Raw genomic sequence first — 17,554 nt, 5'->3', positions numbered from 1 at the left:
ATTTGAAATTCAAATTTTCGAGTAAAATTTTTCATTCGCAGTTAACTTCAGGTATGTGAACAAATGAAATTAAAATCATTGATTATCGAATTTAGGTATGATTACAAGATTTAAGACTATCTGTTGCGCCAATAACTCAATAAAAGCGATATCTGGTTAACGACATCGGACCAACCAGACAAAGTGCAGCCGTTTTTTCAAAAATACACTGAAAACTTTTGCAATAAAAATTTCCTCTGTTTTTATAGCCGACAAACAATTAGCACTTAAGAGAGAGAAATCCAATAAAAAATTAAAGTTAAAAGGGAGAAGCAGCAAATAAAAGTAGCAGTTGGTAGCAAGCAGGCGAATAAGAAAATCGATCTGATTTATCGACAACTGTTTAAAAACTTTATTTAAAGGGAAATGAAAAGAGAAAGCGGCAGGGAGCGTAAAGATGGGATTTAAAAGATTGAAATAAAGGGCATTAAAAAGGAAGGAAGGAATTTTCTCTAACTTACACATCCACAAGACAAATAGATACATACACATAAATCTATCAAGCAAACTTAACTGTTTAAGGCGCGAATCAATCAAAATGAAAATCCAGAGAGAAAAAATCTTGAAGCTGACTGAAGTGGCAACGAACGAAAAAGATTTACCGGTAAAGAACTTTATTTACTTTACTGCTTTTTCTTTTGCTGCCTTAAATCCTCTTTTAACTTTTTTTTTCCTTTCCCACATTTTTTGCCTTAAATTTGCTTTATTGCGAACTTTTTTGTTGACATTTTGTCCGATTGGTGCTGGACTATTCCGCTGAAATCCATGCAAACTAGAGAATTAGGACAGTCGAAGTCTGATTCTGTAGCTGCCCCAATGTCAAGTATAAACCTTTTCGTGATATTTCCAAATACTTGATATGTGGCGAGTTCAAAGCATCTCGTCTATAAAATGGCAGTACAACAATCAGACTGCGGATGCTAAAGTGGTGCCGTGAACAACAAAAAGTTGCCCACCACTGCTATACCTAATAAATCTAGGTCCAAAGATGATTATTTAAAATAAAAGAAATTACACCCGCTTACATCAATATTCCAACTTGATTCCTTTTCTCTCTATAAGTCAAAGTCTTTAACCAGCAAACAAATACGAATTGATGGAGAAGGATGGAAGTAGAGCGAGAAAAGTAAAAATATTCTATAAAAAGTGTGAGAAGCTTTTTATTTGATGTGGAAAAAAAAGAAGTGAAAGAATCTCTTTATACCTGACAACGACTTTGAATCAGTAAGTCATAAGTATGGAATATTATACATAATATAAATATCAAGAGAGGAAAAATATCATTCAAACAACAATAACTGTAATCATTCTAAGCTCCTTAAAGAGTTTCTCCTTTTTTTAGTTGAAAAATATCCTTTTTCCTGCATAATTTCTGCTTTACATCATTGTGGAAAAGAATAAAAATATCCAAAAGGCAAATAAAGAATGAATTCATGCCCATTGAAAGTAGGTGGTGTAGGGGAGGAAGTAAAACGTTTGAAAAGGGATTTAGTTAAGTTATTCATTGATTGTTGAAACGAAATGATACAATTTTCATGATTTTTTGATTTATTTGTAAGGAATGGATGGGGCTTCCTCCTTTTTATGGCTCATCCTTACATTCTTTTTATGCCACTCAATCTTGAATATTTTATAAATTGACAGGAAATTGTTAAGTGGATATTTTAAAAAGGTATTTATGATAAATACGACATGCAATCGAATATGCTGATGAGCCATACATGACATTTGATAATCTTCGTTTATATTCCTCATTTGTGATCCTAATTTTGATAGGTACTTGAAAATTTGCATTTTTAGCGCATTTTTGATGTAGCCTAATAAAGCATATTATCCAGTCGGTCCGCCGTTGAGTTATTGACGCATCATATAGTCTTAAATCTTGTAACCATTCCTAAATTTGATAATTAATGATTTTAATTTTATTTGTAAACATACCTGAAGTTGGCTGTGAATAAAAAGTTTTACTCGGAAATTTGAATTTTGAATAACCGTTACAAATATTATTTTCTAAATGAATTAATTTGAATCTTAATATAATCATGATTTTCAAGGATTTTGAATGAATTTCAATTTGTTTTGTCGCTAAGCTCTCATAGACTACTAATAGAACTAGAAGTATACTCATTAAAATCATAAAATTATATTCTATTAAAATAAGCATGCGGAATCGGTTGTCATTCATCTGTTTCCCGAAAGATAATCCACAACTTTAATATAACGTATGTATGACAAAAAAGTTTAAGTTGAAACAAAAAAAAAGCATAAAATGTATGAATAATTTAAATATGTTTAACTACTAACAGTGTCTCCTTCCTTTACTGCTCAAATATTTAAATAAAATGTGTATTTATGTGAATGTTGTGAAACAGATAAAAAGATTAGCTGTTGATTCAAGCGTGTCTTTTAAATCTGTATTTGTTTTAATGATGGAGAATATTACACATATCAAATAGCTTGCAGGCAAATATTATTGCTGCATGAGAGATACAAATTCTGTTTCCATATCATTAAAAATTATTTTCATTCTGGAAAATTTCTTTTTTTTGTATTTAATTCATTAAAAAATATTGAATAGAAGTTGAATTTAAATGAGCATATTCTTAATTTAAGGCTTCATCAACAAGCTATGGATGAAGAGCATTTTGAACAATTTTATATCTGTAGATTGTTAAGTGAATAAAAAAAAGTTTGTTTACATTTCTCACATGGAAATTTTTATAGCAAAATTATAGCTAAATATTGACTTAATTGTAATTTAAATGGTGGGAAATTGTGGAAAATTTGTGAGCAAAGAGGAATGTTACTTGATAATATATTAAATAAGTTTATAAACAATAGTTTTGCAAACATTTGATAAATTTGCGGGAAAGTTTAAATATTCTGATGTGATTTCTTGAAAATAATTTAAATTTATACGTTATAATTCCATGCATGTTCATGATGAATTGCTCATTATATAGTTTGTGAACTCTTTCAACGAACCAGAATGCACAAACATTTAAGTTATTTCGAGAACTCTGTTTATGAAATTTCCCTCCGTTTTGTTTTCCATCTCCAACCCATCTTATTCAATGCTTTATGAAAAGATGTGGTGGAATTTCTGTTGAAAGATATAAATTTTCCTTTTTCTTGAAAATCAAAAGAGCAACATCATCGTGCATATTCCCGCAACTATAAAAAATATTATATAAATTCGTTTATATAGAAAGAGAAAATTCCTTCATTAAAAAAGAAAATAAAATAAAATAGAAAGAAGAATTTTTCGCCACAAGGCAAAATTCCTTACTAGTTATGCTTTTGCTTTCATTTATGATAGTTATGGTATATAAAGGAATGTTCATGCAATGCGAGGATGATGATGATATCATTTGAATATACAGTTCTCTTCATACAGAATGTGTTCTTTTACTATCATAAAGAAGTTTATCTACTTAAATTTAGTAAGTGTAGACGTTAATAATTTCTGAGAGAATTTTTCCTCGACTGTTATTCAGTCTATGCTGCTATGAGACTAGAATTGCAAAAAATAATTTTAGAAATGCTTGTCGAGGGAGATTTTAATGAATTTATATGGCATGTTATTAAAAATAAATCTGTAGTTTCTAGTTCCAGAATCTAAAATATATGAAATTCCTATTCAAATCTCTTTATTTCTTCTATTCCATAATTGATTGATCTTAAAGACTATACAAATGAATAGACATTAAAAAGAAAATTGCCAATTTTTCAAAAATTGTATTTTCAATCGAATGACATGAGCTGCTTGTTAAACATAATTCATTTTAATTCTATTTGATATGCATGCTTATAATATGTAGCAAAGAAAGAATCTGTTCCTTAATGACGTCATTTATCCACCAATATTCTAATGAAATAAAGGAAATAAAATTTTCGACATCATTTATGGATGGTCCCTAAATCCTCAATCGTATAATTCTCATCATTTCATGAAAACCTAAATTAAATCTATTTTAGTTCAAACATTCTCTATCATCAATTTAATTTACCAGCTCACACTCTTTATTCTCTTTCTTATTCGATCAATTTGAATGTATGTATGAGGAAATCTATTCTGATTTTAACAAGAAATTTTCTCACAACAACAAATGACACTCATTTTCCATGCAATTTTCTTCCCAGCATGTTATTCATTTTCCCAATGCCAAATTGATTTATCGTGATTTATTTTGTCACAAATTGCTATCAATTTCACTCTAATTCTCTCTCACTTGCTTGTTTGGTGTATCAATGTATATTATGACATCGAAATGAGGAAATTCATTTTCGATTTTCGTCTTTTTTACTGCTTTTCAAGTTGTAGAGATTCGAATGTTTCGAATAGTATTAAATGATTACGGTTGTGCTCGAATTATAAGATATTATTGGACAAAATAATAGTTTACCTTCTTCTAACTCTAATAAAATCCTTGATATTTACGAAAAACTCTTCAAAATTGTCAAAATATTCTGAGGTGACAAATTTCCCAAGATAATCAAATTTTAGAAATAGAAATAATTTTCAAATTTTTTAAATCCGTTAAATTCAAATTTAACGAAACAACATTTAAAATTCAAAATTTTCCCAACACAGTAAGCTCTTAAAAAATTTCAAATCCGTCCAAAAACCATTCTGAATCTCTAAATCAAGGCAACAGCAAGAACAAAAAAAAATCGAGTGGCAAGCAATAACAAGAAGAGTTGGCAAGTGTGAGATATCAAGCACAAACCCAAAAAAAATCGAACGAGGATCTGAATCAGCACAAAAAAAAGATCTATGCCAGCAAGTAGTAGGGAGGAATAAAAACAATTTGAGACACCTTATGGTGCAATTGAGATTTTTATTAGCATTCTCAGTCAATGTTGAAAAATGCTAGACGACAGAAAAAATAGAACTAGTTTATACGTGAATCAGCCGGAAAAATTGCCTGTATCAGAAGTTTATATAAAGAATAAGAAATGATGTGGTGCTGACGATTTCCTCCTTTTGTCTTGTCTTATTACATCCGAAACAAAACGTCTGCGCAGATATTGAATAAAATATTTCTTATTCCATACGCCTAGAACTTCCAATTTCGAATGATTTTAGTACCAATACGACTTTTGCCTTTAAAAAGATCCTTTAATGCATGTGAAAATTTATGAAGAGAATTCTGTACAGTATGTAAGACTAAAATGAGTAAGGAAGTTGGAGCACAATAAAGGGATTATTATGCTACAGAAAATCGATAGATAAGTAATAGAACTGAGATAGGAAAAAGAATAAAGTCATCAGTTTTTCTAGACAGCATTCACAATAGAAAAATAGAAATTGGATATTTGACAGAGAATTCTCATCCATAGGAAGGATTACATGTTTCGAAGGGCAGTATCAACAACAGCAAATAACATCGAAATCCATTTAATAACTCAAGTGGGATTACTTGGAAGGATAATAAATGAACTGCAAATATTTTCATTCCACAATAGACTCAATAATGTGAGCATTGAATGATTTTTAATCGCGTGAAGCTCTCAATGTCCGTACATGAGGACCTTGATAAGTTTAAAGCTATATTTACCTACTGTCTCAAATTCTGTAGCTTTCACAGCTATTGAAATTCTGAGTATGTCTGTAAAATTCTGATGAATAACTTTTTATGCTCTACATTTATGAACTATTTTCGATTTATGAGATTTCATTGCCCTTTTCACATATTTTTGTGCTGAATGAATCGATATAGTAAATGCAGGAAGGTAGCATAGTCACATAATGCTCATTCATGCAATCTCTCTCATCTTTGAATTCCTCGAATGAATGTAGAAGAATTTTTAAAGTGGATTTTTTTCGTGCATACGTATGCAGCATAAATCAAAATATGAATTAAATCACATTATTAGGTATGAGATATTCATCCATTCCAGCAAGCTCATTTTCAGTCAAGATAAATATTTTTGGAATGGAGAAATGCACTTTATATATGAATATGAAGGATTTATGCTTATTTTCTTATGATGACAATGACTCTTATAGTCAGGACACTTGGATGTGGTTGTACCACCAGACATCCTCAATGCAATCGAGTCATCTGGAGATGAAAGTGTAACAAATGAAGGAGGAAATGTACAATTGTTATGTCAAGCGACAGGCGTTCCTGAACCAAGGTTAATACTATGATTATTATTGCTCTTATTCTCATGCTTACTACTGATACTATCTATATCCATAATAGTGTGCAATGGAGACGAGAGGATGGAAAAGACATTGTAATTCGCAATGAAGGCAGAGACAAGCAATGTAATGAATTTAAAAGATTTTTTTTAATTCCTCAATTATAATGCTTTGTTCCTACTTATTCACCTAATTAGTTCAAAAAGCTATCGAGGGCGAGAGATTATCATTAAGTGGTGTTCAAAGATCAGATATGGGAGGATATCTATGCATAGCATCCAATGGAATACCTCCTAGTGTATCTAAGCGATATGATGTACAAGTGAACTGTAAGTGCCCAATTAATTGAAGTTTATTTCCTCTAAATTCACTTGAAAAGGATAATAAATGTCTAAGAATAAATACAAATGCTCGGAGTGAGAATCGAACCCATCTCTTTTTGATTACTTACCCGAGCTCCAAATTGGATATTGTATATACGTAAATCCACTTGAAAAGGATTTTGGAAATACGAAAACTGCGAAGAAATTTTCAATTTGCAATTCCTGCAAGTCATTACTGTTTGCGAACTAAAGAAGATGTTTAGAGATGATTAATTTATTTTTAATCGCTTCCTTTTCTCTTTTGTTACACAGTTCCTCCATCAGTCAAAGCCGTTAATCAATTAGTCGCAGCTCCAGTTGAAAGTCATGTTTCCTTTGCATGTATTGTCGAAGCATTTCCGAAGCCTCTCAATACATGGTTCAGTCGTGAAGGTGAGCAACAATTTCCATCCTTAAACTCTCATTTATCTTCAACAACATCAATTTCATGTTCCTGAATATCGCCTGGGAGTTTTTCTTTTTTTCTTCAATTTTCCAAAATGACTTGATGCTTTTTTCTTTCTCTTTCCATGTTTGTGCTTCATCTAATTCAATTTTCACCATTCATTGTTATTCTTATGTTACATGCTGCTATCGTTACTGTTCTGATATATCTTGTACAATGCTCATGCCATTTGTCATGATGTTTATTTAAAAATGAAATGTTACTTAATGTTTCTGCTGGCTGTTGAATATCTGCATGCGGAATGTGGTGACAGACTCAAAATTATATCATGGTGAAAAGTATCACATAATTGAGTCAATGATTAATTCGTTTACATGGCAAATGAATTTAACAGTGAGGAATTTACAGAAAGGTGACTTTGGACAATACGTATGTTCAAGTGAGAATGCTCTTGGAAAATCTGATGCACCAATACGATTGCAAGGTAACAAAACGACAGGAAAATTAATTTTTCTCATTTCTACTTTCTTTCACTTCCAACTCATTAATTTATGGCATTACAATTGTTTCTACTCTTCTCTATTTTAATGCAAAAACTTTTTACTTTACTGCTTACTCCTGCTGCTTTGAAAATGGAAATAAATGCAGAACTTCTATTACCAAAGAAACCAACAACAACACCAACTCCATATATTTTCACAACAATAAAGCCACAGAGAAACAGGAATAAACAGCAGCATAATCATCAGCATAAGACACAGCATGAAGGTAAAGGAACCAAGGATATAATTGGAGGACCAAATCAAATCCAAACGATTCGTGAAACTGAAGCAAATGCTGCGAGTGAAGGTATAACTTTTGTTCTTATCAATTTTAAACTATTTCCTTCATACTTTCTAAAATATTGTTATGTACAGCACAAGTAAACTTTGAGAATTTACTAAAATAAGGAAGAAGCAAATTAAGGAAATTTTTTCTTAATCTAAGGAAATTCAAATAATTTCAACTTCCTCGTCTTCCTTTTTGTGTTCAAAACTAACTTAAAACTTTTCCATGATAATTTAAATTAATTTATGAGATGAAAGCTACATTAAGTATGATTTACTTAAAGCATTAATGTTTATTATGGAAATGCGTGTTTGCAAAAGTTTAGAGACATGATTATGGTGATGATATTCTCATTACACAACATAATATAATTTTAATTATAAGTAAATAATGAAATCAAATGAAAAGCTGTAAGCAGCAACAGAATGAATTAAATGAACAATGATTGTCATGATGAAATAGCCAATTTAGAAGTTTAATTGAATTTCTCTCCATTTAGTTGACGATACTATCATGTTATGAACTATAAATTGCATTAATCAAGTGACTCGTCAAGTATGACAGAAGTCTAGTCTTCCTAATTGAGATATTTGCACTTAAAAGTCTCACAAAATACTGAAAATTATAAGAGTAGGGTAAAAACAACTATGGCAGGGGAAATCAACTAGCCGTAGATAGTTACATAATTCAAATTTAAAATTACCGTTAACAAAAGTTGACCAATTCAAAATTTTAAGTTTAAGCACACAAATAGTCAAAACTATACATTCTATTGCTCACACAACTGACTATCAGTCTATTCTGTACATTCCATAAATACAATAATGTTAAATGAGTAAAAAGGTAATTTAATGAGCGACAGACGACATTGTTAAATTAGATATTGCTTCTACTGCCAGTACTACTACATTCATCCAGTGGATATCTTTAACATGATAATAACACAATGTGTCTTCTTGCTGTGTCACTATTTAATGAACTTTTCATGCTCATCTTTAAAACTATAACAAGAATGACGACAAATTCTTTTTACTCTATCTCATCGTCATTGCTGGATGTTCTATTAGTAAAAGGGAAAAAAAAAGTTTTAGCGATACAAAAAAAAAACTTTCATTTCTATCTCCTTTGTTTCCTCTACAGCTTAATTGCTGTATTATGTTCTTTTTTATGTACAGCCAACATTCTTATGAAAGAATTTAAAAACTTTTTTTTTTTGCTAGTTTTCTCTCGAACATTGCAAGTGGAGCGTTTAATGCCATTTAGCTTTTCTACTCCGCTTTTTTATTGTTTCGAAGCACTAAAGCAGCAAAAAGTATTAACAAAATGAATAGGAGAAGTTTTCTGTACTCTCAAAAAAGAGATTACAACTTGTTATAAAGTCTTATGTGAATTATTATTTCTGAATTGAGACGAAATGAATTTTTTACCTTGTACAAATTAACTCAGGAATAATGAATGTAGATTTCTTGAATTTATTATAATTACTAGAGTGATGGATTCGTTAAATGTGATTAAATTTGATTTATTTAATAAATAAATCGTCAAGTTGAATTTTAACGGTTGAAACATTTTTGAATATATTCGTTAAGTTTAACGATGAATTGTAGTCAACTTCAAGACAATCAATTAAATTTAAAGTAAACAAGTGAAAAATTAATTATTAAAGCTCAAATTTAATATTTGAATAAGTACAAGCTTTGTGATGTGGCCAGCAATATAGACAGATGGAAGGCCTTTCGTAATAACCTAGGCTTCAAATCGGAGTATGATTTCAATAAGTAAGTAGTAAATTTAATATTTTTATCAAAAATCACTTGTGTAAAATAACTTAGGTAAGCTTATTTCTGCCTCAACTATCAGTTATTGAGTAACAAACAGGTGTGAATCAATTTCAAGCAGGAATGCAGCCACTTCTAATTCATAAATAAAATATACAGTAAAATTTAAATCATTTCCCGAGTGACAAGTCATGACGACGACGTTAAATTATTTGTCAAATGACTGCCATGCAATGATTTTACTATTTATTTTAATGTGTAATTCGAGACTTCCAATGCAATTTATAGACAATATCGCTTAAAAACCAATAATTGAATTATTAATTAAAATATTACAGAGAAAGTATCACACTTGGCATTGGAAATTGCGAGGCGGTAGTCAGCGATAGAGCAATTAAGGAACGCCATGGATCACATTTGATCTGTTCGTCCAGCCAAGTAAGTAAGTAAGTAATTGTATTATAAAATTTAAATATTTTTTATTAATCCATAAAATCTTTTCAAACTTAAAAATTGGTATATTCTACCTATGTACATATTTATCACAAACCAATTGGAATAGCCTCTTCCTCCATTATCAATAGCCTCTTATCATTACCATTACATAAAAATATAGTTATTTTAAACATGTTTTATGCTTTATACGATGTGTTATCAGGAAATAAGCTATTATAATATTTAAAATAAAATTTAAAAGCAGCATCCATACACATGTCATGTAATCCTCCTCAAAGCCAATTGACTGAAGAAACTTTTGAGGAGATCTAAAGTGACAATAAAATGAGTCACACTCAAGTTTAGTTCTATTAAATCCTAATATACTAAGTTCCGTTCCATATGCTGAGTATTTTAAGTATGAAAGCTCAAAGAATGGATGCCAAAATGGATGACTATCCTTCTTTAATATATAAAATCCAGAAAAAGCCCCATGAAATATCATTAAAACCGGTGCTAATATTAAGGTTCCCTAAAAAAAAGTTCAATACTTAGTTATAAAGTTATAATAAAAAGTAATTTATTCTCACCTTTAATCCCATAAATGAGCCTGCAATAAGTCCAAAAGCTTGAGATGTAAATGAAGATAAAATTAATATAAAAATGAAATAATTGAATCTAAATAATTCATAAGGCTGTGACGTCAAGTAATAAATTGGTAATATAAATAAAATGTTGGTGATCACAATAATTGGAATGTCGGATATAATCATTGTCATGAACCATGTCTTGGGAGTGTACCAGCGATTGAATGTTTCACGTTTAATCCAAGGGAAATTTATTGGAAATATAACCATAAGTGAATAGTATGCAGTATAAGTAAGAAATGACAAGGCAACAAATAAAAGACGAAAGTTATCTAAAATGTGTTCAGCATCTCTCCCAATGTCATAATATAAAGTTCCGAGAAGTAATCCAACAGCAATGTGCATTAATATTCTAAGTATAATAAATTTCCTGTCGCGAACAGTAGACACAAAATTTCTAGCTAACAAGTTAGAAAATTGTGATGCATTTGAAGGAGAGCATAAAAGTTCAAGGCAATCATCTCTATTTGCTGATGCAGTTGCTGTACGATACATTTCATTCATACCATTCTCAATTTTATCAACTAATATATGCATTTTATCTCCATAAATTCCTGTTGCAACTTCAAGCAAGAAGTCCACTGGATTATAATGAGATGGACACGGAAGATTACATTCGTTTAAAAATGAAACCAAATTATTGGAAGTTCCTTGATATATGCATTTGCCATTTGATAATGCATATAGATGATCAAACAACAGAAGCTGATTTCCGGACGGCTGATGAATTGTACAGATGATGGTCTTTCCTTGCTGTACTAATTTGTTTAGTATATTCAAACACATTGTCGATGACACACTATCTAATCCAGTCGTTGGTTCATCTATGAAGATCAGAATTGGATCATCTACAATTTCAAGTGCTATTGCTAATCGCTTCTGTTGTCCACCGCTGATATTTTTAACAAACACATTTTTTGCATCAATTAAGCCAAATGCATTCAATACTTGACTAATTTTTTCATGCTTTTCCTGTTTACTTAATTTATTTCCAATTTTTAATTTGATCGCAAAATTCATCGATTCTTCAACAGTTAGTAGAGGCTGAAGATAATTATCTTGCATGATGTATGCAATGTTCGACCGAAATTTGCTGATGTCCATATTATTTATTTTAATATTTCCAATAGTATTGTTTTCTTGAAATCCCGATAGCAAGTTGAGAAGGGTACTTTTTCCTGAACCACTTGGACCCATTATGGCCGATAACTGTCCACCTTGGAATTTACCACTTATGTCATTTAAAATTGTCTTTTTTCCTATTAAATATTGGATAAAATTTATATTAATAATTTAGTTAAGTAGAATCAAGAGCGTAGCTAGAGTTGGAGGTGTTCCCCCTGCCCTTCTTAATACGCCCTTGAATAGAATCTATCAGAGCTCGAAGTCAATTCTTATTTTGTATGAAAAAGTCGACTAGACTGTAGGGGCCGTTCATCAAATACGTAAAGAAAGACCATCCTCCTCCCTGGGCGTACCTCAAGCCTCTTCCATCCATAAAGGCATGCGTTACGTAATTAGTGAACGGTCCCTTATACAAATTTCAAGTCAAATTCGAGCTCTAGAATCGATGCCAACAAACAAGTTACAAACTTTTATCAAAGAAATTTATTTTGACACTATAAGTAAGATGATTGAATTGTATTAGCATTTCTACTATTGCTTAATGTTTACACGTGTCTATAGTTAAAGCACAGAATATCTACTGAAAAGATTTCAGATCTTTCCTATAAAATCAGCATGTTTAATTCTCATTGTCAAATGAATATGTGTAAAACAGAACATTATAACAACTTAGTAAATCAATCGGTATTTCCCTTCGCTCAGTTTCCTATAACTAATAATTATAATGTCTTATTATATCGTTGACATTAAGACCTCCATATCTGTTGCTTTATACTTTAGAACTTGTATTTTTTGATTTTTTTAAATTTAAATCTACAGTACAAAAATTATTTAGTTCATTCAATAAACAATATTTACAATTTGACAGTTAATTATTACAAAAATTGCATTGTATGGCTTCAAATAATTATATAGAGGTTTATACTCAAAAAGCTCACGCGTGGAGAAAAAGAGAATTGTGAGAAAAAACTGTAAAATTCTCTCATGGTTCATATTTTGTAAAGTCAGCATGCTGATTGGATGCTTAAACTATAAATTAATTTTTTTTAAATGTCAAAAATCAATGTTATGAACAGGTTTTTAAAATAACGGTTTTATGAAATTCAAACTTCTAACGGCTTTGAAAATTTTAAAATTTTCTAGAAAAAATTGTTTATATTTTTTTATCGAAATACAATAATTTACTATCGTATTTAATATTTTTAAGGTTTTTAATGTCCGGCAACATGATAACTTGATAGAATTGAGTTATCAAAACAAAGCATAGCTTTCTACGATGTCTAGATAAGTGCCAAATCAAAAAAAGCATAATACGTGAAACAACGTCGAAATAATTTTCCGAAAATGCACCAAAGAGGTAAGGATGACGATTCTGGTGAGTTTTGAATCTAATTCTATAGTAGTCCAGTAGAAAAACACGTTAATCGACTGGATGAAACACATTTGTAAGTGTTTTTTTCGCATATAAATTTATTTTCTAAATCATTAAGACAAGCACAAGCAATTCTAAAATCATAACATAAAAACCAGACAACATGTTGAGGAAAAATTATATATACTTTACTGTTGTGGGAATTTTCCCTTTTTATTCTTATCATAAAACTTTTCGCAGCAACATCTGCTTGAGCTTTAAAAAGTGTTTATCGTTTTATGATTTTTAATAATCTTTCGACAGCATGTTCCTTAACCTCTCAGCTATTTTTCACTTACCATTTTCACTCAATTAATGAGTTTATGTTGTTATAAATGATTCTTTTATTTATTTTAATTTAATAACTAAGTTGAATAAAAAAGCAAATTATCGAGTCTTTTGCTTCAGGCAATGGGAATTTTTGGAATTGTCGACTGAATAATTTTTTGCAAATCCAGCATTGTTGAGATAATTAATTTTGCTGAATTATTTTCTTGGTTTTTATTTCAATTTTTTTTTTGTTTTGTTCTTGTTGTGGATTAATAGAAATATCAAGAAAAATCACAAGAGAATTCCATCAGAAGCGGTGTGCCTTAAGGGGCCAATCATATTGAATTGTTATGAAACAAATGAGCTACTAAATATTTGGGAGTGGAATGATTTGCTGTCCTGATTAAGGACGTGATTTTTTGCTATTTTCAGAATCAAGCTTTCAACTTGATTTGATTCCATTGTGTGGTGTCTTCCTTAATCTAATTTATGATTTTTTGCCTCGTCTCATTCAATACCAAACTTTTGTCACCTTCTCATCACATGATGCCTTCATGTCTATCGACACTTACATCCAATTCCAATTCATTCGAATGTGAATCAACTAATTTCATTTATTGATGACAAAAAATCACGCAAGAATCAGAAATGTTTTTGGGGAAATTCAATTTGCGGTGTCTTCATCAATGTCATGATTACCAGAAGCGATATAAATAATTCAGTTACTCATTCTTACATTTGATTCCGCACAAACATAATTTGAATGTGAAAATATTTGAATTCATTATTGGATTCGCATTTATGGAGATAGGAACTTCAATGAAGCGCGGTTTATGGAACAAACAGATTCTATGTGGATTAGTGAGTTATTCACATTTATTCGTAAATTAATTAAATATCTATTGAGTTCGAAATATCAATAAAACTAGTGTAAATTCTCTGCATGACATTGAAAATTCCCATAGCTTTTTTTATTGAAATTTTTTCATATCTGCATTCCTAAATTCATATAAAAGTATTCACAGTTCTAGTCTCATTTAAATGAAATACATATGAAGTGTCAAGCGAAAAGGAAAAATGTGTGAAAAATTTCACATGGAAATTATTTTCTGCTGATCTCAGTAGATATAAACGCATGTGAGCAAATTGTAATAGAAAAAAAGGACAAATGTTGTCAGTGGAGAAATTTTCACCATGACACATAGAAAGAGGGAAAGAAATGGAACAAACAAAAATATTGGTTTGCATGCATAAAAGACAAAAAGGAATGTTTAAAGAGGAGCACAAGAGCAAATATATGTATTTTGTGTTGAGAGGGGTGGAGAAGATTTTCCATTGTATCTTTTTGTTTGTTCCCAATATTTGACTTTTTGGCAACAATCTCTCATTCTATTGACTTTCAAAACTTTTTATGCTGAATGGTTGAGGGTAGGAGAAAGGACAGAAATATAAAGCTATTAAGCAATGGAAGTTTTTTTTTTCATGAAAATAAAAACAAAAGTCAAAGTCATGAGGAGAATCAATTAATTTTCTTTTTTTTCTCTATTTTGTTTCCAATTTTCTTCTCCATTAACTTTTTGTCTTTAGCAAGAAACTTTGAATGCTAATTTAACACATTCAATTTGTCATTGGTGATTGCAATCGAAATTTCTGTTATAATTTTTTTTGAATTCACATAATTGAAGCTAACTTCATGTTGTATATTTTCTGTTCATAAAAAAAAATTTGTGTGAAAATTTTTATCGTATAAAGAAGTGTTAAGCGGTTGGAACAGTCTTAAATTCATCATTTGCATGTCCAAACAATATAGGTAATATCCTAAAAAGTTAATTTCATTCAAAAATCAGCTAAATTTTTCATTTAACATAAATTTCACAATTTTAGGTAAAATTTACAATCATTCCAATTTCTTCTGGTCATTTAGCTTCTATCTTTGGCTAAAAAGAGTTTAATATGCACAAAAACCTGATTCCGGTTCAAAATGACTCATCATATCATCGCTGTGTTATTTGTAAACAACAGAAAATCAAACTCTGAAGTGTTCTTCAAAAAAACGTAAATGCTCTGAAAACACAAAGAGATAAAAACTCATACCTATACATTTGCATCATACCTTCACATATAAATCATTATCAACTGAGCGTAGCAAAAATAGAATCTCGATAAAATCGAAACTTATTCACATAACTTGTTGTCAGTTTCTCTTTGTGTATTAAACGAGTGACAACAAAAATTGTCAAATAAAAAAAATCATAATGGGAGGTTGCTGGGAATTTCTTGAGTTCTCTCAAAAAATGAAACCGCAAGGAAATTCAATGGCAGGTGGAGTAATGTTGATGCTGGTTAGTGGTTTGCAAATCGGATGGATAATGGACAATCGAGTTGATAAATTACCATGGACAGAAGGTCATTCAGATTTGTTAGTTAATTTAGCAGCTGTTGCATTCTTCGCATCTGCAGTTGGTGGTGTTTATGTTGCATCAATGACCATAAACCGGTTGACCAAAATTAATATTTATGTAAGTAGGAAATGACTGATTTTTTTTTGTCAATTTAATGGATTTTTTATCAATTTTTAGTTTACGTCACTTACTTTTGCGACTGTGGCTTCAGCAATGCTTATCGTTTTACCGAATAATTACTACATTGTATTAGTTACGCGCATTATGATTGGATTTTCTCATGGATATTCTTATCTTACAATAATCATTCACGCTTCAGAAATAATGCACCAAAAATTACGCGGCATGATTATTGCCGCCTTACAAGTATGCATTCTATCATCAATGATTGTAACAAGTACGTTTGCTGCAACAATGGTTGAAGAGTCACTAGACGCATTTCAATATATAGGAATACTTGGATTAATTTATTGTGTGATGGGTATTACGTTTACCTTAGTCTTTACACGTGAGTCACCTGTCAAATTAATGCGAGAGAAGAAATTTGATGAAGCGATGAAAATAATGATTCAAGTACGAAATGAGACAAGTGAAACGTGGAGTATCCGTAATGAATACAATGAATTAAAGAAAATGGTTGAGGAAGATGACGAAACATCCAAAAATATTTTCGAGAATGGTAATACAAGACCACTTGCCTTAATTATGTTGCTTAAAATTGCTTTTGTGATTTCATTCAATTATGGGTTGAATTACATTAGATTAAAGTACACGACCAGCTTCAATTCGGCAGAGGGCTACAATTTTGCTCCATTGACATTTTTGTCAGTCAGAGTTCTTGTCCTAATGTTCACAATGTTTTCAATTGAATTTAATGGAAGGAAAATTCATTTTCTTATTTCACATGCTGCAACTGCTGTTTTGTTAATTGCATTTGCAGTAGTCGTGTTCGTCCAACCCTCAAATTTCACATTTGGTTATGAAACAATTCAATTTTTACTGGAAGTAGCTGGTGGAATTGGAATTGGCGTTGTATCAGATGTTTATTCCTCTGAAGCATTTAATACAGTCAAGAAAGCACGATCCTTGTGTTTTGTAACAGCCATAGAGTTTGTGCTCCACGGTGTCATTGTTTTCACTACTTATAAGGTTGAAGCATCCTCAACATTTGATGCAGTTTATGTTCTGGCATCTGGAGTTGTAGTAATGGCAATTACTTATCTCCTTCACAAAACATTGCCAGAGACAGCAAAAATGTCCATCAGACAAACAAGAAATGAGTTTCTACAGAGAGGTGAAATTGTTTTTGGTGGATCAAATAAAATGGAACCGCAAGGAATAACTTTTCACTGAGGATTAAATATTTGAAAAGTTCCTTTGGGCATTTAGAGAAGTTCAAATTTTTATGAGATATTTTGCAGTATTAATGGATGTTTTTAATATGAGGACAATATTAATTAGTATTTAAATAAAAAAAGCATATAAAGCTAGTCTACAAGTTTCTATTTCAATGCTGACTAAGTCTCATACTAATTAAATTTAAATCTCATTCCAGATTCCTTAATGTTCTTCTTTTTTTGTTGTATACAGTAAAGCTGTTGGTATGTTATGCTAATAATTATATTGGGAATTTAAATGATGTGCCACAAGCATTTAAAAGCAAATGAATTTTAAACAAAAAGCGGAGAGAAAAATATGAT

General features: G+C 30.5%; 2 protein-coding genes and 1 pseudogene across 2 annotated transcripts; 2 read left to right on the top strand and 1 right to left on the bottom strand.

The window, feature by feature from the left end:
- Positions 1–1,464: 1,464 nt before the first annotated feature.
- Positions 1,465–10,246, top strand: LOC139089520 (lachesin-like). Its single transcript, XM_070639074.1, has 9 exons — positions 1,465–1,485; positions 6,053–6,183; positions 6,252–6,316; positions 6,388–6,519; positions 6,826–6,945; positions 7,272–7,442; positions 7,607–7,880; positions 9,903–10,002; positions 10,223–10,246. The coding sequence occupies exons 1-9, from the start codon at positions 1,465–1,467 to the stop codon at positions 10,244–10,246; spliced, it is 1,038 nt and encodes a 345-aa protein (XP_070495175.1).
- A 316-nt stretch (positions 10,247–10,562) lies between these two features.
- LOC139089519 (ATP-binding cassette sub-family G member 1 pseudogene) lies at positions 10,563–12,297 on the bottom strand (annotated as a pseudogene).
- A 3,060-nt stretch (positions 12,298–15,357) lies between these two features.
- Positions 15,358–17,365, top strand: LOC139089337 (major myo-inositol transporter IolT-like). Its single transcript, XM_070638839.1, has 2 exons — positions 15,358–15,971; positions 16,032–17,365. Exons 1-2 carry the CDS (start codon positions 15,708–15,710, stop codon positions 17,205–17,207), a joined length of 1,440 nt encoding a protein of 479 aa, XP_070494940.1. The 5' UTR covers positions 15,358–15,707; the 3' UTR covers positions 17,208–17,365.
- The last annotated feature ends 189 nt before the right edge of the window (positions 17,366–17,554 follow it).

The sequence above is a fragment of the Chironomus tepperi genome, unplaced genomic scaffold (genome assembly GCF_022539635.2).
Source record: "Chironomus tepperi strain 1889 unplaced genomic scaffold, CSIRO-AGI_Ctep_v1 contig_177, whole genome shotgun sequence".
Taxonomy (NCBI): Eukaryota; Metazoa; Arthropoda; class Insecta; order Diptera; family Chironomidae; genus Chironomus; species Chironomus tepperi.
Note: the sequence above shows the minus strand (reverse complement) of the source record. Positions and strands in the feature narration are given on the sequence as shown.